This window comes from Eublepharis macularius, chromosome 7 (assembly GCF_028583425.1).
Source record: "Eublepharis macularius isolate TG4126 chromosome 7, MPM_Emac_v1.0, whole genome shotgun sequence".
Lineage (NCBI taxonomy): Eukaryota > Metazoa > Chordata > Lepidosauria > Squamata > Eublepharidae > Eublepharis > Eublepharis macularius.
In genome coordinates, this window is record NC_072796.1 from 116,804,788 (window position 1) to 116,826,773 (window position 21,986).

Here is a 21,986-nt window from a genome sequence, read left to right on the forward strand (position 1 = left end):
AATCCTTACAGCAGAAATTAGCAAAAAAGCACAAATCCAGATCAAACCTAGGGCTCATATGGCTGGCAAATTTTTAACTGCTGTCCTTCTTATTTTTTCTCCCCTTATCTCCTGTTCTTTTTGCCTCTGCCCTACCAATTCTGAGAATGGGACAGAGAGGTCCTACAAATATAGGATCACTGCTAGGCAATGGCTCCCTACACTACAGTTTTCTCAACCTTTGCTTGAAGAGAACTGCTTTTCTGGAAGCGTGGAAAAGGGTAAGTGAATATTTAACAGGGAAAGGGCAAAAGAAGAAATGGGAAGAGGGAGCTCTGCTTGTAAGGCCTTACTGAAAAAATCAGGGGTCTTTGCTGAGGACTCCTCTTGATGGCTTATTAGCAAATCTAATCAACAGTCACTGCATTATAGCATCATAATATTTTGAGGGCAGCACTCCACACTATTGTGGGGGAAGTACCTCAACAATATGGAGTTATTTTGCCCTAGTAGCTGCATTCCTCTTTCCGAAAGGGAAAGTGGTACTATAATTGAGAGGTCTTCTAAAGCCACGAAGACAGATGAATGTCTCACTCTACAGTAGGTAGGGAAGTCAAAGCACAAGAACAATGCATGCTGATTTAGCTTCTGCCGTGTGGATCCACAAATGCAGCTACCACAGTAACCACTGTGTGTAAGGCAGACCACATAAATAGCAAAACGAAATGTGAACAAAAGGGACAGAAATGGGAAGCATATGTCTAAAGCACACATGCTTGACCCTGGCCCACCAAAAACATCTTTGCTTCCTGTTTTCAGTTTAATACATCACACTCTATGAGTGTCTTTGGTTACGTAATCTAACAGTTACCCTACATGTTGCTGTGAGTTTACAGACTGAGAACATTAGGAAGAGAGATTATCATTACAGTCATTTAACAGATATTTATAATTACTTCTCCTAAAAGCCAACAAGATTTTCAGAGTATGACCATTCAAAAGTCAGAGCTTCCTTTTTTTTCAGGTATCTGATGAAAGGAGCTCTGATGTTCAAAAGTGCACACCCTGAAAATCCTGTCGGTCTCTGAAGTGCCACCGGACTAAAATCCTGCAGTTCTACTGCAGACCAACACGGCTAATCACCTAATATTGCTCTTAAAGTTACTGAATAGTATGTCCTTTACTACTTCCTGAACTACTCCACAGTTAAAAAAATAAAACAGAGTATGATCAGAGAATGAATAATAGCAGAATTATGTTGGTTTATTAATTAAGCAATATAGTCAAATTGCACATGACTTCATTATTCTAGAGAGGGCAAAGAACAAGGAAAGAACATAATCTAGGCCCACAAGAAGAATACCAGGAAGCCCAAGAATGCAGCTGTGTGCTCCAGGCCACGCACAACCTGCACATTGAAATAATGTACACCTGTTGATCCTGTTATTTTCTTGAATTGCCAACAGTATCCAATGATGAACAGAAGGGTCTCCTTACAATGGTTTGGATCCTGTAGATCCAAAGCACTTTCCTCCAATGGAGAGCGTCTTCCCTGGATGACAAAAGGGTCAACTAAGAAAACTCCTTCATCTGGAGGAAAGGGCCTCTGCTAGCAGAACAGATCTCTGGGAACCAACTGATTATCACAAAACTAAGTTCCATAGCAGTTCCAGCGGCAGAGTCAAAGTACTATACAAGGTAGATCTTTCAGCAATCGCACTCACAGAACAAGGTTGTAAGAGAGATCAACGGCTTGTCCAATTTTGAAAAACAAGAGTACGTTCAACCTCAGTTAAACAAGCAATGCTTTAGCCAGGAAAAGAGCTCATCTGGATTACTTTGGCGTTTGACATGCTTACCTCCTGGACAGTGCCTCAGGGCCATTTTACATCTTCTGGACTCTGCAATTGTTGGGCATGGTATTGTGTCCTTTGCTGGCTTTTTCACAATTTGCCTTGTTCTTGTTTCCAGGCCCCACTTAAATCCACACGTCTTGTTATTTCGGCTGCAAGTTCCCCATTCGCTCCATGGACCCACTTCACAGCCTTCTGAGGAAACCAACAAAAAGCACACACACACAACAAGTTAGAGCCCTTCTGGTGCTGAAATTCCCAAGGGTTTGCCTTTTTTTTAAAAAAAAAAAATGCTGTTGGGAGAATCTCAACTTCAGCAATGGCAGGTTTTACTATTGTGTTAAATATAAGGTGCAGCCTCAATATAGCATAAAGAAATTACCACTGTTTTCATCCTGACCACTGCCAAATAAACTCAGTCTTGAAAAGGGCAGGTTCTGTGATCTCTGTTCTCCAGTGACATTATTTTAAAAAATGCTGCTATTTCCATACTTCCTTCTAAAACCAGTCACTTTATCATTCAAATTATGGAAATTTCTGGTCTTGCTTCTATTTCCTAGTTGAGACATACTATGTTACCATAAACCTATATGGGGAAGCTAGTTCCATGTTTTTGTGATAATGACATTGATTTGATATCAATTGGCCATATCAATTGATATCTCATTGATATGTCCAATGAGAGCTGGACAAGAAGGAAGTGTGCAGAAATTGACAATGGCTTAAAGTCGTAATGGGTATGCATCATTTTACATGGGCTTGGTAAGGTCAGATGTAACACACACTGCTCCTCTGGCCTTGCTAGGCCCTGGACAAAGTGAGAAAGGCAGCAGCAACAGCAGCTCTAACTCAAGCTTGAGACACAGCGAGTGCCTGATGTTGGCTTTCAGACATGCCTTCTCCGCTCTGACTTTGCCACTTTCGCACTAAAGCACAGACTTTACCCCATCTCAGTTATATTATATGGAACAGGAGACTTGAATGGCTCCCCAGCAGTACAAAACGGACCTGTTGCACTGGCCTTATTCTTATTCTTGTCTGCCACATAAACAGAACTACAATTTGTCTTTATTTTAAAGTTGGGAGGTGGCACAAAGGCACAAAGGGAAAGATCAATTGGAAACCATGCAGTCAACGGTCAGTCTTCAAATTCCTGCTAAAGCTCCGATTCAACATGGCTGGTGGGGGTAAGCAAACCGTTTTCTAAAACTGTGCAATGTCCATTCAATGGGACTGACAAGGAAATGCAGAAGAAAATAATGGGAAGAGGAGGAGTGCCCAGGAGTGACCCACTGGATACAGTTTAAGGATCCCAAATTCTAGCATATGAGAATGTAAGAAGAGCCATGCTGGATTGTCCCAGTGGTCTATCTAGTCCATCATCCTGTTTTACACAGCAGCCAACCAGTTGTCTTGGGGGGCCAACAAACTGGGCATAGAAGCCAAAGCCTATCCCCAAACTTGCCTCCTAGCGCTGGTATTCAGAGGTTTGCTGCCTGAATATATGAAAAGAATGTATATGCAGCAATGTCTATGAAAAGATATATGGCTGTACAATCAGAGTTTTCTCCTCAGTTTATTAAGTTTCAAATTGACTTGTGAGTCACCAAACTCCAATAACTTTTTCTTTTTAGGAGGTGATTTCATAAAGAGATGCTATACAGTTTTTCTTTTTTCCTTTAAGAGCAAAGAAAATCAAAGCAACTAAGCAGAGGATTGCTTAGAACATCCTTGTGATTTACTTGGAGGAAAGCCATCAGGTTTCAGAAACCAAGATTCCCTGGGAACCATTACTCTTGATTTATTAACGGTAAGAAGATGAATTGAATTGCTATAACTTAATTATGGCACATTAACGGTTTCCATCTATCTTATGCACTAAGGACCTTGGCCAAAGAATTTACACAGTGACGTAATGTGTGAACTTGTAAACCTCAGTTCAGTATCCAGAGAGGTTAGAAAGTTCACAAGAGACTCATAAAAAAGACATTATAGCCTAAATAGCTTACATAACCTGACCGGGCAAAGCGGAGAATAAATTCAGACAGCACTCCAAAGTCACAGAAAGGCTGCAGCAGAAAAAGGAAAATGTTGTTCTGAAGCCAATATTCTATAAGCACTCACCCACACATTCCATCGTCTCCTCTAAGGGTGCAAAGCCATCAGGACATTCTGCAAAGCATCGGCCTCGGTAGAGATAAAACCCAGGCTTGCACTTGGTGCAAAAGTCTCGACTAAAGCAAGAATCGCAGTTCTCTATTCTGCATCCTGAAATTGGGGTGGGGAGGAGGACACACACAGACAAAACTGTCAGTTTTTCAACCACTTTGAGCAATACAATTGTAACCACCACCACCCCCACCACCCCCAAAGCCAAGCAAGGTTCCTCAACTAAGAAAGGTATAGATTTCAACAATGTACAGGACTGGGGCTTACTTCTCCTTGACACTCCACCCCACCCATATGGTGTTCCAAAATGTATTTTTTATTGTGACATCACACCTTGCACTGTCTCAACTGTATTCACCAAGAGGATGTCATTGATCATAATATTTAGGTCTGCTCTCAATAGCCATTAGAAGTATCAGCTAGGAAAGAGGGTAGGGCTTTGGATCACTGGACTCTCGTGGACAAAAGGTATATAGACCATGTGCAGTGGTAAGGAGAGGAATCAAGTCACTGGAGGGAGAAAGCAGACTTGATCCAACCCACTCTAAACAATAAAATGGAATACAGATCATTGATTTGATGATCAACCACAGTCAGAATGACAACTAGCTATTATTTCATTTATTTTATGTCATTTATAGTCCACCTTTCTCTGAGACTCAAGGCCAATTACAGTGTGTGTCAGTACGGTCAATTTCAAAGACATTTCAATAAACAATGTAATATGGTATATAGAATCAAATTTGCAATGATTTAAAACCAACAGAAATCCAATCCAGAGTTGAAGAAATGCTGGAACAGAGCATAAGTGATTCTAAAGCTGACATATTAAATAATAACAGAAACTTCCCAGTAGGATCATACAAACAACAACAGACAGTACATACTAGTAAAGTTTATAGTCCTTATCTCTTTACTAATGCATCTCTTTAAGACCACTTCCTTAAATCCCGAAAATATTTTAGGTTTTAAGAAGCTCAATTTCTTTTTAGAAGAAGCTGATTTCTTCTCCTATATTGCCAGTGATGTGGATTTTCCAGACAAATTTGGATTGGAAAATTTTCTGATGCTAATTTAAATAAACAATTTAAATGCTGCTAGCAAAATTTATATAATGTTAGCAACAGAAGGCAAATAAACCATGTACAAGCACTGAGATTTATCCATGCTTTATTTAACTAACTGAATATGATGGCTTTGTAGTACAACAGCCCTAACAACTGTAGGTAGATTGTATTTACACTTGGGGGGCACATAAAAATTTAGCATCAGGAATGTTTCTGGAAAATTTTCTGTTCTGGAGAACTTAACACCCCAAATCACTTTACATTGCTTTTCTTTTAAAGCAGTTCACGTACCAATCTGTAAGTCAAGGAAGGGCGAAATATCAAGGGAGGCATGTGCATGCATCAGCCCTTACCGTGTTCTCACAATCAGCTATATTGCTGCATCAGTTGTGCTAAATATTTATATATATGTCATGGGAAACAAGAACATGTTAATATTCTCTGTCCAATTTTCCTAGCTACCAAAAGAACATTAATTATCAGCAGCGGGATCCCATTAGATCATTAACATACAGGGCCTATAAACTTCCATATTTCTTTTGTGTGCATATTTAAAAAGTCTCAAAACTTGAATCCCACAAGGAATGTTGAATATACTGATGCTCATTCAACAGGTACTTTGTCAGATCTCCAAACACTAACAGATCTACTAGGTTTGGCAGGGCTGACAGAAGGTTCTCTCAGCCTGATACAAAACTTACACTCAGTTCTTCCAGGACTGGCCATGGCTCAGTGAAAAAACAATGCTTTGCATGCAGAAATTCCCAGTTTTAATCCTTGGCAGTCTACTTAAAAATAGTGTGTTCTGGGAAATAGTTTTCTCTGATTGCAACTCGTGAAAGTTGCCGCCAGAGGGAAATACAGAAGTAAATGGACCAACAGACTGATTAAGTATAAGGTAACTTCATCGGCCAATATCCTAATCTCAGTTCCTGGAAGAAGAGCGGGGGAAAAATACAAGAAGACTCAAAAGGAATGAAGGGAAAAGTCACCCCACAATTTTCTTTAAAAAGCTAACTAGATGGGTTCAGACTAGGGTTGCCAGATGAGGTCTGGAAAAATATCAGGCCCCAGGCAGGAGGGACAAGCACTTACCTTAGAGAATCGTCTTCCTGTGCATGCTTCCACAATTCCTGACTAGGGGAGTGCACCGGGAAAAGATTCGGGTTTCCTGCTTCGGTTTTACCCGAAGCAGGAAAAGAATCCGAAATACCCCTAAACCCGAAGTAGCGAGCCACTTTGGGATTAGGGCATTTCAGCCGCTTCGATATGCTCCGTAAAAATTTGGAGCATACAGAGGATTAGCAGGAGCTGTTGGCTTTTTACCCTGATGGGAGGGGGGAAGAGGGAGCTCCCTCTTCCCTCATCCCATTGGGTGAAAAAGCCAGCCTGAAAACTTTAAAAGCTCAAAGCAGCATTGAAAAGCCCTGCTCTGAGCTTTGAAAAACTCCAAGCCAGCTATTTCACCCAATGGGAGGAAAAAAGCCAGCCTGGATACTTTCAAAGCTCAGAACATTGCTGAAAAGCCCTGCTCTGAGCTTTGAAAAACTCCAAGCCAGCTATTTCATCCAATGAGAAGGAGGCAGAGGGAGCTCCCTCCTATTGGGTGAAACAGCTGGCTTGGACTTTTTCAAAGCTCAGAGCAGGGCTTTTCAGCGCTGCTCTAAGCTTTGAAAGAATATCCAGGCTGGCTATTTTCCTCCCATTGGGTGAAATAGCCAGCTTGGAGGTTTCAAAGCTCAGAGCAGGGCTGTTCATCCAATGGGAGGGAGGCAGAAGGAGCTCCCTCCCCTTGGGTGAAAAAGCCAAGGGCATTTCCCCACCGAACAGCCATCCCGGCTTAAATGCCCCTTTCCCTGCTGTTTTGCAGGGACAAGGAAAGGGGCATTTAAACCCTTGACCCGAAGCTTCCTGAAGCAATACGAATTGCTTGAGGAAGCTTTGATCCAGGGTTTCTGAATCAAGCCCAGCGTGCTGGGCCTGATTCAGAAGTCCCGAATCTTTGCAAATCGGGTCCGATTCGGATATTTCCCCCAAATTGGAAACCCAAATTGCACACCCCTCTTCCTGACAACTTCACTACCAGGGTGGCATCATCATGCTGCCCCACTTCCGGGGCAAGTGGCTGGCCAGCCACTTCCGGGTGGCATGTGCACAGGAGCCTGGACTGGCTGGCTGCTCACTCTCTCAGTGACTGTAGCAGGGCATGCACAGGAGGCTGGGCGGGCGGACTGGCTGGCCACACACTCCCACAACACTCCCCCCCCAACGGCATTGGCGCACAGGAGGTGGGCTTGCTGGCTGCCTACTCCACCAGCGGCTGCAGTGGCAGGGCACATACAGGAGGCACACTGGCAGGTGGGCTGGATAGGCAAGCTGTCCAGTTTTTTAATTATGTTTTCCCCCAGATAGTAAAAAAAAAAAAAAACCCAGACTGTCCAGGTGAAAACTAGACACCTGACAACCCTTGGGGTTGTCAACTCCAGGTTAGAAAATTCCTGGAGATTTAGAGGTGGAGCCTGGGGAGGGCAGAGTTTGGGGAAAGGAGGGCCTCAGCAGGGATGTGATGCCATAGAGTCCACCCTCCCCAGCGGCCGTTTTCTCCATGGGAAGAGATCTCTGTAGTATGGAGATTGGTTACAATTCCGGGAGATATCCAGGTAACTCAAGGTCCTCTGCTATTTGTGCCTCCTGCCCCCAGTTCATCCCGTCCTCCTTTTTGGCAGAGCCTGAGGCACAGAACAATTTTTATTAAGAGCAGAATCCAGAAACTGCGAAGATCTTTTTTTTACTATGACCAATAAAGAAGTTGCTTCTCTAACGGTGCAAGTTGGCTTTGGGGATATAAACGCTTTAAATAAAAAAAGTTCCACCAATATAGTCATTCACCCTATGAAATCCTGTTTAAATTCTTTATAGAAGAGGCTGATTTCTTCTTCTAAAAAGCTTTGGGCAGAGATTAGTTTCCTTCCACTAGCAGAAAACATTATAGGCAGCTCTAGAGATGAAATTACATGATACGCTGTAGGGGAAAAAAGAAACAATCCGGCAAATTTGAGATGCCTAAAATCACAACTAGCAGAGAAAATTAGTTTTGAAATGCAAAATTTTTCAGAATTCTGGAGCTGCTGCATTTGGCTGTGTGGCACTGAACAGTGTTATGCTTGGCAAGAGTCACACTTTTAAAATCCATGTCAACATTTTCTATCAGATACGAGTTCTAGCTCTTCCTTAGTGTAAATGGGGAAATGTTCCAGAAATAAAAACTGCTGAAGAGTTTTATTTTATAAAATGTGCAGGCATTTTAAAATCAACTTATATAAGCACTACCCCCTCTCATAACAACCAGTAGAGATTTTCAATCTAGCCAGAAATTTTTAACACAGAGTAAACAATGTCAGAACAAAAGACAAAAAGAATGTCGAGAGTCAGATAGGGCATCCAACATCAAGCAAGACTAATTTAATAACTGTACATGAATACTACATGAAAACCCTGGAACTCCTCCCATCCCCCATCTTCCCCCCGGGAGACACATCCGTTCCCTTCCATTGCTATCTTCCAGTGGGTCAAGACATTTTGTTTTGTCTGGCATTCCCTCAGTGACCCCTCCTTCCCTATGTTTTAGCTGCTGTTTTTATGTTTTTGTCTGTGCATTTTATTCTTGGTTTTAATTGTGTTAATGGCTTTTGTTTTAATGGTTTCTGAGGAGTGATTTGATTAATTATATTTTTGATTTGTTAGCTGTCTTGGTGGCCCTGATGAGGTAAGAAAGACAAGGTATAAATTTTGAAAATAAATAGTCATCTAAAGTTGTTCTAACAAGCAACAAAAGAAAATAATTCTGCATTTGGCATAACTTGCAAATAGGATGACACAGATACCCGCCATCGCAAAGAAGCAAGGCAAAAACAATCAATGGCTTCCTCTGTAATCTCTAAAACAGACAGCAGGTTCCAGAACAACAACAGAAATTCATATATTAAGTCCTATATTAATTAAAACGGATTTTTAAAAAAATTAGGGCTGTGCATTTGGGATATTAACCAATCAAGATCAGTATCAAACATATAGATAACCAGCTACCTGTTTTCATTCTTGGCCGTTTGGCAAAGTTGTTGACTTGAAGTGATCTTATTAAATTGAATCTGTCAGAGGTACTTTGCATCTAGAATTGTCCATGAAGGTTGAATGAAACAATTACTGGACTAGGGAGGGTCCTAATGCTCTGCATGTAGAAGGCTTTAAGTTCAATCCCCGGCATCTCCAGTTAAAAGGATCGGGTAGGAGGTGCATGAAAGACCTCTGCCCGAAATCCTGGGGAGCCACTGCCTGTCTGAGTAGAAAGCAGACCATGATGGAGCAATGGCCTAAGGCAGTTCTGTGTACATTCATGTCTGATTAAGTCACGGAGGGGGGACCTTTGTGATAATCAGTACCAGAAATCTTAATCCAGGCTCTCTAGCAGCAGAACCTATGGATTTTACTTTCTGAATGACCAGAAAAGATACCTCTGGGTTGTTTTTGCTGCTCTTCAACTCTACCACTGAAGATGGCAACAGTTCTACCCACCCATTAGGGGCAGGTGACATAAGGAGCCAATCACTTCCTGTCCCAACTATCAGTTTGCTTCCTGATCCCCAACCTGAGACTTGGGTCTTTCCAAAGAGTCTCAAATAAATCAGATCAATGCCCCAGCAGATCATGTGGTGGTAAATCACCCTGAAATCAATGGGATTTATTTCTATTTAATGTGCACAGGTATAGAGGAGGGGTGGGGGCTGCAAATGTCTACCATAAGGAGAGCACCACATGCCTTTAATTAAGATATTTTCCAAGCTCTCCCTCCCACTCCTAGTATTACTATTATAACTTCAAGCTATCTTGTGCTGATATTTGAATATACCTTTCCAAAAGGCTTACTTCCACAAACACAAGCAAGCGATAACAAAAAACAGCCTAGAAAATAAGCTCAAATGTTGTGGGGGTGGGGGATGAGCTTTAAAATGGGAAGAGTTCCTGACATCACAATTAAAGCACGCATAGCTTAGGCCAAGATTCCAAAGTGCTTCACAAATGAAATATAGAAGCTATACCCTGGGATCATTTTCATCTTCAAGCCGAAGGCAGCCACATGGTAAATATTAGGCAGCACAGAGCAACACTTGAAAACACAAAGCAAGGAACATCATCCTCAAGCAGATACCACAAGTTTAGTAAAAACAGGCAACGTGAGAATTACATATCTACAAATACGTATGGAGAGCCTGCGAGCTAATATTCCTTTTCAGGGAATTTTAACAATGCCATCAGATCTATGAATTTGGTATTTTACCTAGAAAACAGCAGTTTCATGCAACCTGCTGTTATGCTTTCGGATGTGCTGAGTTCCAATTCACAGCAATGCATAAGAGTGAGAGCCGGAAGTTCTGCCACTCCCCAATGATATAGGAAATTTCCCAATCGCTAAATATCATGAAAACTGAGTCAATTCCTAGTGTCCTGAGCTCTGCAGACAAGCTGGCTCCTCTAGAGTAAGGCCTAAGGTTTGACTTGCTAAGGCTTGGAGCTAAAGGCAGGGGCTGGAGCTGGAGCACGGGGCTTGTTCCTGGTGGTCCGCTTGACCCTGGAATGCAGCCTAACCAATCCTCCACCTAAATAGGCTGGGAGTTGATCTAGCTCAGCGGCACTTGATGGCAGGCGCTGAGAGCCAAGCTACAAGTGACGCCTGACACAGGTTGGACACTTGTCAGCTTCCCTCAAGTTTTGATGGGAAATGTAGACGTCCTGGTCTTGCAGCTGTAATGGAGAGCCAAGCTGTAAAACCAGGATGCCTACATTTCCCATCAAAACTTGAGGGAAGCTGACAAGTGTCCAACCTGTGTCAGGCATCACTTGTAGCTTGGCTCTAGGGCTTCTCAGACTGTTCTGTGCCTTGGCCAGGATCCTGCACAACAGCACTACTCTCAGACGCCTGTTTTGGATCCAGGCTGGGATTGCATGCTGCCAGTCTGGCATTTCACCTCCTTTGTTCTGTTTCAGCTCTGGCCTACCACGGACTCCACTGCTGCAGAGTGGGAGACGGTCCTGGTGGCCTACAGGCCCAGGTTTGCATCCTGCCTAGTGGAGGCTTACGAGTTATCTCAGAGGCTGGTGGCAAGGTCTCCCTGGCAGGGTGGTCTCTGGCGCTACTGGAGCGTGGCTGGCAAGTGCCGCTGCAGCATCAGGCTTTCCTGATAATCACTGGTCCTTCTGGGTATCTGGCCTGGCTTCTCATGTTCTTCCTCTGAGCCCTCCAAACCAGAGTCACCGGGCTAGTCAGAGAGGGTCATGACAGGTAAAGTGTTATGCATGGGGGGAAGGGGCTGTGACAGTGTCCCCACCTCAGTTTTTCTCACGCTGCTCACTGAATCGAGCAGAGGTAATGAAGGGCAGGGGCAGGAGTTCACCTGCCTCAGAAGAGCACCTGGCAACTTTAACATGTCTTACAAAAAATCCCCTTTCTGGAATGTGTGGGATTGATACATTCTGCATCCTCCTGACAAAGTGGTTGAAGACAAGGGAACAACCTGCAGGAGTGCTTCTGCATCTTTTTACATTACTGCAGGAGTCTTTTACAGTCACAGAGAAAAATTCAGAACAAGGAGTCAATGATGGGTCGGTGTAAAAAACAGTCCTTTTGCACAACTGAAAATATACAGCTAAAATTTACTGACAACAGGCAGGTTGATTATTAATCCATAGTGCATCTGCACTCCCCCAACACTATTTCTGAAAAGGCCTTTTGTCCCATCAGAATATTTCCCTCCACATATTGGTTATTCTAGCATTTTGCATCGCTTTCCAGTACACCTCAACTGAAAAGATTTCATTTACTTTTAAAGAGCCATACTTGGCTCTGGAGTTGTAGGTCGCATTATAACACAGGGTATCAACCGGAAATGATATTACAGTATCAGCGATGCTTCTCCCTCCCAGGTTCTGCATCCCAGCAGCTCCTGAGGATCAAGGAAACAGCCCAGGCAACCCTGGCAAAGAAAGTGTTCAAGAGAAGGCTTGCCGACACAGTGAGAAACATCTATTAAAGGTCCCTGGCCCCAGGGAGGCTCGCCTGGCATCGACCAGGGCCAGGGCCTTTTCGATCCTGGCCCCAGCCTGGTGGAATTGCTCTGTCTGAAGAGACTAAGGCCTGGCAAGATTTGTTATCCTTTTGCCGGGCCTGCAACACGGAGCTGTTCCGCCAGGCATATGGGCAGTGCTAGGCGGAACCCCCCTGGCCGGTTGATGAGGCCCTCCTCCACCACCAATACCCCCCATTTAAAAAACTTTTTAATGCAGAGGTGCTCTGAAGTTGTTTAAAATTTTTGATCAGTTGAATTTTGTGCCGCTATGCTGATATTTATAATTTATAATTGTATTTTAATTGTGTAAATGAGATTTTTTTAGAATCGTTAATTATGATAATTGTTTTATATATTTTAACGTTTATGTATCTTGCAATCCGCCCTGAGCCTGCTGGAAATGTGGGGAGGGTGGAATAAAAATCTAAAATAAATAAATAAATAAATTTCGTATGGCTGCTGGATGCATGTGTCCAAACTGCCTCCCTCGAGGAGTCTGATGGTCAAAGTGAATAAATAACTCTTGTGTGGTCCATGATGGATCTTCCATACATACCCATCACTACCGGATGCCGCAGTCATCAAAAGTCGAACCGGGATCCTAAACTGAGTTAACTGCATGTGTTTACAAGTATCTTAATGATGCAATTTCGTATGGCAGTGAGGTGGGAGAGCACTGCTGTGTTTTATACCAAGGCAGGAAAACAGATCTAAGAGGAACCTTTCCCTGCACGGTCCAAAGCTTGTCTCAGCTGATGAAATCACAGAGTTATGACCAGTTAGTTTGCTCCAGATATATTTGGCTGACGCTAGAGCAACTTGTTATATGTTTCTCCTTCTGTTGTAGAAAACTGATGCAGGCAGGAGACTTATGTACACAATGGATACGTACATCACTCTACCTTCCACATAACTTTCTGAAGCATGAAGACAGTGGTTGAATCCTACAAACAGTCAATGTAAGGAGTTTCCTACCCATATTCCCTTTCACAGGGCTTTTTTTCTGGAAAAAGAGGTGGTGGAACTCAGTGGGTTGCCCTCAGAGAAAATGGTCACAGGGCTGTTGGCCCCGCCCCCTGATCTCCAGACAGAGGGGAGTTTAGATTGCCCTCCGCGCTGCTCGGCAGCGTGGAGGGCAATCTAAACTCCCCTCTGTCTGGAGATCAGGGGGCAGGGCCAACAGCCCTGTGACCATTTTCAAGAGGTTTTGGAACTCCATTCCACCACGTTCCTGCTGAAAAGAAGCCCTGCCCTTTCAACTCAATAGCCACAGTGCTCCTCCAAGCCGATACTGAGTGTCATGGACAAATGCCACGTGGCACAGAGGCTTCAGTGACAAAGGGGAATTGAGCAAAATCACCCCTGCTTTCACATGAGCAGAGAGCTTGCTTCAATGAATTGAAGAGGTGATTTTGTCTAATTCCGCCTCTTCACTGAAGAGGAGGCCCCTTGGGTCATAATAATAATGAGTGCTCTTATATACCGCTCTTCTAGACAGATTAGTGCCACACTCAGAGCAATGGACAAAGTCAGTGTATTATTACCCCCACAATACCCTGGGAAGCTGGGGCTGAGAGGAGTGCCTTACCCAAAGCCACCTGCAGAGTGCATGGCAGTAGTGAGAGTCAAACCAGCAGAGCACTGATTTGCAATCCAACCACTCAACCACTATGCTACAGCATGCGACATCTTCCCCATGAGGTTTGTCCCTTGACCTTCAACATCTGCTTTTTGGAGTTGTGGTTGGGTCACTGGTAGAAGGAAAATTTTGAGAACTCTCTCTACATACTCTGCACTTCATTTGCACTCACTCAGTATGCATATATATGAATCATATTCTCTGCAGAAAACTGTTCTTATATCCAGGATTCATTTATTTTTGCACTGTTTAGTGTGACTACATAACATAGGTTTTGAGCAGGCGTTTTTAGCACAGAAAGAGCGATTGGACGGTTGGAAGTAGATCAGATGTGGGGAAACAGTAAGTGCAAAGGGCTACCTGGAAGCCTCTTCCAGAAGTGTGCAAGCAGAAACATGAACAGACCTACAACAAGTTCCACTTGTGCAAGAACTCGTGCAACACCTCGTGCTTTCCTCTTTAAATAGGATAATGCCTGGAACTTGCACAAGCAGAAACACAAGGGGAGATACAATAAATATGACTTAGTACAAGTGGCTACTACTACAGTATTTTTCTTGCATTTCCACTTGTGCAAGAGCTCTATTGCAAGTGGAAATTTTACGTTGGAACCAATCCATAAACAGAAGTGGTGTGACAAAGAGATCTTAAGGTATAGTGTGTACAGAACACAACAGAGAACAGGTGTGTTGGTTTTGGCAAGTCAGTCAACAAGAACATATCATAAGCTCATAAATATACAGTCACTGATAAAAAGTTGCTTCTTTTCTGACAACCACAGGAGAGTTTGTTTCAAAGCACCGCTCAGACAAAGCAAGATAATTGGTAAATGCAACACATTCCAGATAACTGGTGATTCCTTCAGGAGAAAAAGCTTATAATAATCTAGTATCACCTGTGGAAGTATCACTGTTAAGTTCTCTACTCTATCATTCTCTACATTAAACGGTAGACTCAAAAAACAGAGAGAAAACTCACTTGAACATCTGTTCATATCTGGGGCTCGGAGACCGTAGTACCCTGAAGGGCAGGAATTCAAACATTCACCATATTGCCTCATTCCTTCTCTTCTGAGAAAGAAGAATAACTTATGCTGACATCTGATGCATCCGTTGTCTTTGGAGCAAGACAAGCAACCTTTGCAAATAGGATTTGTTCCATAGTTGGCTGTGAGTTTTTTAAAGAGAGAGAGAGAGAGAAATTACTAATAAAAATCAAGAACAACCACATAATTCCTTCCTTAAAAGCAGTATTAGAGAAATCTTGGGCAGAAATGAGAATGAGATGGGAAATTTGCTTTGGAAGGGAAAGTTCCATTTCTTTATTACCATGTGGTACAATTTAACAAGCCAAAATTATTAATAAAATGCATGATATTAAATACAGCTGGAGATCAAAACAAAATTAGCCACAGCTCTGCTAAATGAAGCCAATGAACTACATTTTAACTATAGCATACATATAAATGCATCCCTTTTGCCAGCAATGGAAGACAAATGGGTTCAAATGGGGAAAGTGTCTTTATTTTATCAATATGTCCTCGTCTATTATGGCAGGCCATTTACTAATTGCAACATGTAAATGGAAAGGGAGCGATCCTTTTATCCAAAAGGAAAATATAATACAATTTTTAAACCATTCTCTTTTATTCAAATAAAACTTACATCTGTGCATATATTATTTCAATACCTTCTAATCTCCTCAATTGCTAACTGACAAGTCATATGTAAGTACTGAAAACAGAAAAGAGCAGATAAAGAGTCTTGAAGGAAAGCAGTTAATTCCCTAGTTAAGCAGTCATTCCCTAGTTAAGCAGTTAAGTCTCCAAGCAAGAAATGCTTTATTTTTAAAAATAAAAATTAATATCCCACCTTTCCTCCTCAGCACCCAGAGTGGCTAGTGATATATCATAAAAATACAACAAATTTGATTAATTTAATTTATTAAATTTCTATCTAACTATCAAACTAACCTACAATACAGAAACAGTACAGCTCAATATGTAGTTTTAAAATTTTTATTTACAGCCAGTCAAACTTTCCATAGCAGCCCAAAGAGTAGCCCCGCCCCCAGCAGCTGGAAGGGGCAGCCCAATATACATTTAAAAGTCCAGATCCACAACCCTATCTCAGAAACAACTGCAGGAACAATACTATTCAATGTTATTGAAATAATACAATATAATACAGTATTTTAATTGTATTACTGTAGTGTTTTCCCGTTAGCTGTCAGGGCTAAGCAACATGGACACTGGAATTCCGCGAGTGAAACTCCAGACAGATTATTTGGCCTCAAAAATGCAACAATGGGGAAAGGGGGGCGGAATGACTGATCAGGGCCAAATTCCACCCCCATATGGTATAAAATGGGCAGTTCCCAAGTGGCTTTAAGGCCCAGTAGGGGATAAAAAGACAGGTCTCATGTATGTACCAGTCATATTCTATACCAGGATTAGAAGCAGCCCAGAGAGGCTATTTCAGAGAAATACCATCAACAGAGTTATTCCTCAGTACTGCAGTCCCAACCCGTATCAGGGTATCCATGGCAGCTTTTTAGGACAAAATGCCACATCTGGATTTCCTGTCACAAAGCTCCAACATCACATGTAAGAACTTGCAAGAACTTGGTCCTCCCATCATTTCTCACCATTGCCATCAGAACAGCCCTCAGAAGAACAACCAAGAGTTTCTAGCCCCAGTCAGCAACCAACCAGGAGGTCATCCCAATTAAATTAAATTAAAACCATCAAACCTCAGAAGAGAAGTTCCAAAAAATTAGGATACACAAAACAGATCAAATACATTAAATGGTCTTGAAAGATCCATCAGTCAACAGAGCCCCCCACCCCCTCCACATGACCAATGAACCAACAGGACAGATTGTTCATAGATACCTGGCTGGACTTTGGACAACAGAGATCCAGTACAGTGTAACAGTGTTGGACTAGGAAGGCCTGGGTATACATCCCCACTAAGTAGAAAGCTCACATACAGTGCAGTCTACTCCCCCCTCCCCTCTCCACCTATGTATCTGACCAGCTTCTTCTTACCCTCCATGCATCTGACGAAGAGAACTGTGATTCTCGAAAGCTTATGCTACAGTAAAGTTGGTCAGTCTTAAAGGTGCTACTGGACTCTTTTCTATAGTGCAGTCTTAAGTAAAGTTAACCCAATGAATTGAATAGGCTTAGAATGGTAACTGCTAAGGACTGTACTATCTGAGACAGCATGCTAGGTGATAGCAGCATCACCATCTCCTGCACAACTGCCACCACTGGACACTGAGGAATCGGGGAGTGGACCTTCAAAGGCTCATGTTCTGACGCATGCTTGTGTTCAGCATGCTTTGTCTTCCTGGGCTTCTTCAACGGCAGATCCTAGAAACTTCTCAGAGTCAACTTGATCTTTGTGGACCTGCATGTGCTGCCTTGTCAGATCTGATCTCAGAACCAACACCCTCAACGACACAGACTCCACTCTCTTGGTATGCTCCTCCACGGCCCCTGAGGTGATCAGAATGTTGGGGCTTGCCAGTACCTTTTCCCAGGGCTTTTTTTTCTGGGAAAAGAGGTGGTGGAACTCAGAGGGTTGCCCTCGGAGAAAATGGTCACATGGCTAGTGGCCCTGCCCCCTGATTTCCAGACAGAGGGGAGTTTAGATTGCCCTCCGCGCCGAGGGCAGTCTAAACTCCCCTCTGTCTGGAGATCGGGGGGGGGGGGGAGCCACCAGCCATGTGACCATTTTCAAGAGGTTCCGGAACTCCGTTGCCCCGCATTCCTGCTGAAAAAAAGCCCTGCCTTTTCCCAAAGAGAGGCTTTTAGATGTACTTCCCTTTTATTTCTTGCCTCTGAAGTAAATTTCTGACAGGATTTTTTTTTAAAAAATCATGGCCTTTGTCTAAACACAACAAATACAACTTGTGCTGGTCTATTTGTGTCAACTTTATACAGCATCTCACACATTTCTTAAATAATGCCTTTTCACTGACAAAGATCACCCCTGGATCGAAGAAAAACAAACATTTTACAGAACAGCTAGCCAACTCTCCTCCCCACAAAGGGAGGGGCACCACATCCATTGGTGGCATGGCTCTTAGGTGGGAAACAGTCACCCACAAGCTGGCAGAGTGAGCATCTCTAGAAAGCTAGAAAATTCCTCCAAGCAGCAAGACTCCGTGTGCACGGTCCAATTTGGGACTGCACAGAAGAATGAAGATGAAGGCAAAATAACTGTATGGGAGAGACAACCATCAAAGCCCAGCATGACCACATGACAAACCATCCAGGACACATCAAACAATATACAAATCTCTGTATAACAACAGCAGTTACAGGAGGACTGCGTAGCCTAAAGTAAAATAAGTGTTAGGAATTAGTAATTGCTAAGCCTTTATTTTCACCTCCTGTCTTGACTCATTAGTCTTATTTAATGCTGGCTTTCATTCTCCACGGACCTATTTATCCTGTGAATTTCTTGTTAAATAAAAAGTGGCTTTCTATTAAATCTGATTGCCTTATTCGCTTGTGCCTCAAAGAATTCCCCTATCAAAACTCTACTCGTTCAATAGTCTATCAAATGATAAAAGATTTCTGGGAAATGCCAGGAGGTTGTTAAGTACAAGTGACAGTGGCAACGTACTGCAGTTCGTAAATACCTTTGCCTTTATGCTGCAAAAAAATCCAGCTTGATCCTGAAACACAACAACAGAATTTGGTCCTATGGGACATTTCTTCCATTCATTTTGAAATAAACAAAACTGCCAAAACTTTACCTCCTTCATTTCATATGATGAGCCATGGTTAACACAACTGCTTGTTTCAACAAAAAGAAAGAAAGAAAGAAAAGAGATCACATCACAGTCATCCTTTAAAAACAGCAGAAGAGTTCACAGAAAGGCCGCTATTTGACCCAAAGAACCTCCCAAAGCACACCATAGGACAGGGTGCTGCTGTGATGAAGAGGAATCCAGTAAAACTTCTTCTGGATTTTACCTTATTGATGGCTTTTGAGGTTCTCCTTATTATCAGAGAGAAGCTGTGGGACAAATGGCAAAAGGAAAGGGAAGGAGGTAACAGAGCGATGCTGCCAGATCCTTCTGCTGGGCCAACCCAATGACATGGCAAATTCCCGACTTTGTACTTTGGTACTGATTTACGGCAGGAGCTCAAGAGGAACTAACATGATGGTGGAATACCCATGGAATAAAGTGATGGATTACCACAAAACAGAAGTAGGCAGAGATTTCCAGTGCAACCTAGGCAGTACTATAACCTTTCCTCTGGCAGCTGGGGTTGCCACCTACAGATTGGGAAATTCCTGGAGATTTGAGGGTGGAACCAGGGGTTTGGAGAGAGGAGGGACCTCAGCAAGGTATAATACCATAGAGTCTCCCCTCCAAAGAAGCCATTTCCTTCAGGGGAGCTAAACTCTGTAGTCTGGAGATCAGCTGCAATTCCATATCTTCAGGTCCCACCTGGAGGCTGGCAATGCTACTGTCAGCATACCTCTAATTTTGCCCCCTCACCACTGCTGCCTCCCAACCCACGTGGCTATTAGTCCATACTTGTACAACAACCTCCAGAAGAAACTTTCTGAAGATAAGAAATGGTGGAAAGGGAACATGGGAAAGATCCGTGATCCTTAAGTTTGCAGATTAAAGGATCCAGCACAAAGGACTGTATACACATTATGAGGAAAACATGTATATGGGCAGAGGTAATGTATCCACTTATCTCTACTGGTCGTGTTCCTAATGGAATCAACAATTTAAATAGCCCACAGTATTTTCTACATGGTGTCATGCTTGTGTCGTTTGCAGCCTATGGTTGAAGGCCGAGGGGAGAGTGCACGGCGAGACACAAAACAAGCAGACACTGGACTGGAGAAAACAAGGCCACAACTTTATTAATAAACAGCAAACGAGGAGTATTGGCGCAGCATGAGGATCAGATCCGCAGCATCGGGTGACCCGCCTGTCAGCCGATGAACCACGTCCCCCTCAGGCCACAGGCTGAGGGAGGGAACCAGGAGTGGCATGAAGGTGGGAGATCACCCGGTGTACACCCTTTGGTGATTCCCCATGCCACCTGGGGGGTGACGTGCCCTGGCAGCCCCCGAGCTGGGCGTGCCCTTTGCCGCTCACCCCCCAAGACTCCATAAGGGAGTCCCCTTAATGGGGAGCCTGTGCGCGCAGGCCCAGTCCCCCCAACCAATGGGATCTGATCCGATGCTCCACCGCCACAAGAGCCCGGCCAGGCTCCCGCCAACACTCCTATTGCTGTAGCCATTCCAAGAGGCCATCCCGCACGTCCTGCAGCCATATGTCCATCCCCCAGGTTGACAAGTGTACACCGTCCGGCCGGAACAAGGGGGCCAGCTTATGCGAAATGTCCCAGTGGGTGATCATGCGACCACCAGCCGCCACGATGAATTCACCCATGGCGCGGGCCAGCCTCTGCCGCACCCCGTCCAACTTCTTGGGACACTGGGCCCCCCGCCAAACCAGCCTCTGAAGCAGATCGGACCAGAGGAAGACGGTGTCCGGAAAGACCCCCCGGAGGTAGTCCAAATCATTGCACATGGCCTGTCGAAACTCCAGGCCCTCCCGTTCGGCCAAATCATTCTCGCCGAGCTGTATAAGGATAGCGTCCGGAGGGCCCCGGTGGCGCGCTTGACGCAGAAGAGTTGGAACCAGAGATGCCCATCGCATGCCGCGGACTCCCAGCCAGCGCAGTTGAAGCCGATCCTCCAGGCCCAGGTGGGCGCCCCAGCCAGATGATGCAGCATACTTCCCCGCCCAGTGGATGATACTGTGGCCGCATAGCCACACCGACTTCTTGGCACCTGGAACTGGAACACATGGGACAACCGTTTTAGAGAGATGCCCCCAAAGCGGGGCGGATGTAGGCCCTAAATGCCCCAGACCGCCAGCGACCAATGGCCTGGATGGCCGCTGCGGGGAGGCCGAGACCGGCGGCCTCTGTGGCAGCCCCGATGCGAAAGGAGTGGGTACCGAAATCCTGGGCAGCCAAACCGCACGCCTGAAGGCAGGCCCGCAGGATCGCTGAGAACTGGAACCGGGTGAGGGGGGAACCATCCCTATGGATCAGGAGTGGGCCAGAGAGGGAGGGCCGGAGCGAGAGGAACCTTTCAACCGCCCGCACGGGGCACAGGGAACGGAGGCGTGCCGCCTGCAGGTGGATGACGTGACCCGTGCCCCGCTGCACTGTCTTTGAGCGGCGGAGCCTGATGGACACCCGCCGGGGGGACCAGGACACGTCCTTGAAGGCCACCGCGCGGCCAGACAGGTCGCCCTTCGAACCGGCCACCAGCTCGCTGACCCTGAATGCCCCATAAAAAGACAGGATGTAGGCCGTACGGAAGAGCTGGGCCTCGTAAGAGGACCTGCAGAGGGGGGGGACCGCCCGGAGTACTCGCCCCAGTATGCCCAGGGTAATGGGCCGCCTGTGGTCCTGCCGCGGTGGGGCCATGCGGGCCCAGCCTTCCACTGCCCGCCGGGCGAGGAAGCCAGCGCATGGGTCAGGGAACCCGGCCGCTTTGCTAAAGAAGGAGATGGCCGCGAGGTCCCTGCGCATGGTCCGGGGGGCGCGCCCCAGGCTGCGCAGGTGGGCCAAATAGCGGAGGACCTCAGCCTGGGACGGGGGCCAGGACCCCCCGCCCCCATCCCCCTTGGAGAAGGCCAAGAACCTGGTGGCCGCGGCAGAATAGGCCCGAAGTGTGGACGGGGCCACGGAACTCAATACTCCCTGCATTATGGTGCTGTGCCAATCGTCCAGAGCTCCTCCGGGAATGGGTCGGGAGTGCGCCTCGCCTCTGGGGCCAGCTTGAAGAATCTCTCCATCTGGAAGCGAGACAAGGCGTCCGCCAGACCGTTATCGACACCTGCTATGTGACGTGCTGAAAACGTGATGTTAGTGTTAAGGCAACACAGGACAAACCGGCGGATGAGCCGCATGACCCGCTCAGAGCGAGAAGATTGACTGTTGATGACCCTGACGGAGGCCTGGTTATCACACCAGAAGGTGATCCGGCAGTTCCGCAGGAAGCCGCCCCAGATGGAGACTGCCACCAGGATGGGGAAAAGCTCCAAAAAGGTCAGGTCTCTGAGGATTCCTGACCCAGCCCAGCTGGAGGGCCAC

At 45.0% G+C, this 21,986-nt stretch overlaps 1 protein-coding gene across 3 annotated transcripts in view; it reads right to left on the reverse strand.

Annotated features, from left to right (window-relative positions):
- RSPO2 (R-spondin 2) overlaps positions 1-21,986 on the reverse strand; it is a 158,977-nt gene that overhangs the window by 59,771 nt on the left and 77,220 nt on the right. For 2 of the 3 annotated variants that reach the window (XM_054985326.1, XM_054985327.1), the window contains 3 exons: positions 14,807-14,995; positions 3,957-4,100; positions 1,839-2,027 (listed from right to left, as the gene is read on the reverse strand). In XM_054985326.1, the coding sequence (XP_054841301.1) occupies positions 1,839-2,027; positions 3,957-4,100; positions 14,807-14,995 (522 nt within the window). The remainder of the gene's footprint in view (positions 1-1,838; positions 2,028-3,956; positions 4,101-14,806; positions 14,996-21,986) is intronic. The other variant, XM_054985328.1, reaches the window with a different exon arrangement.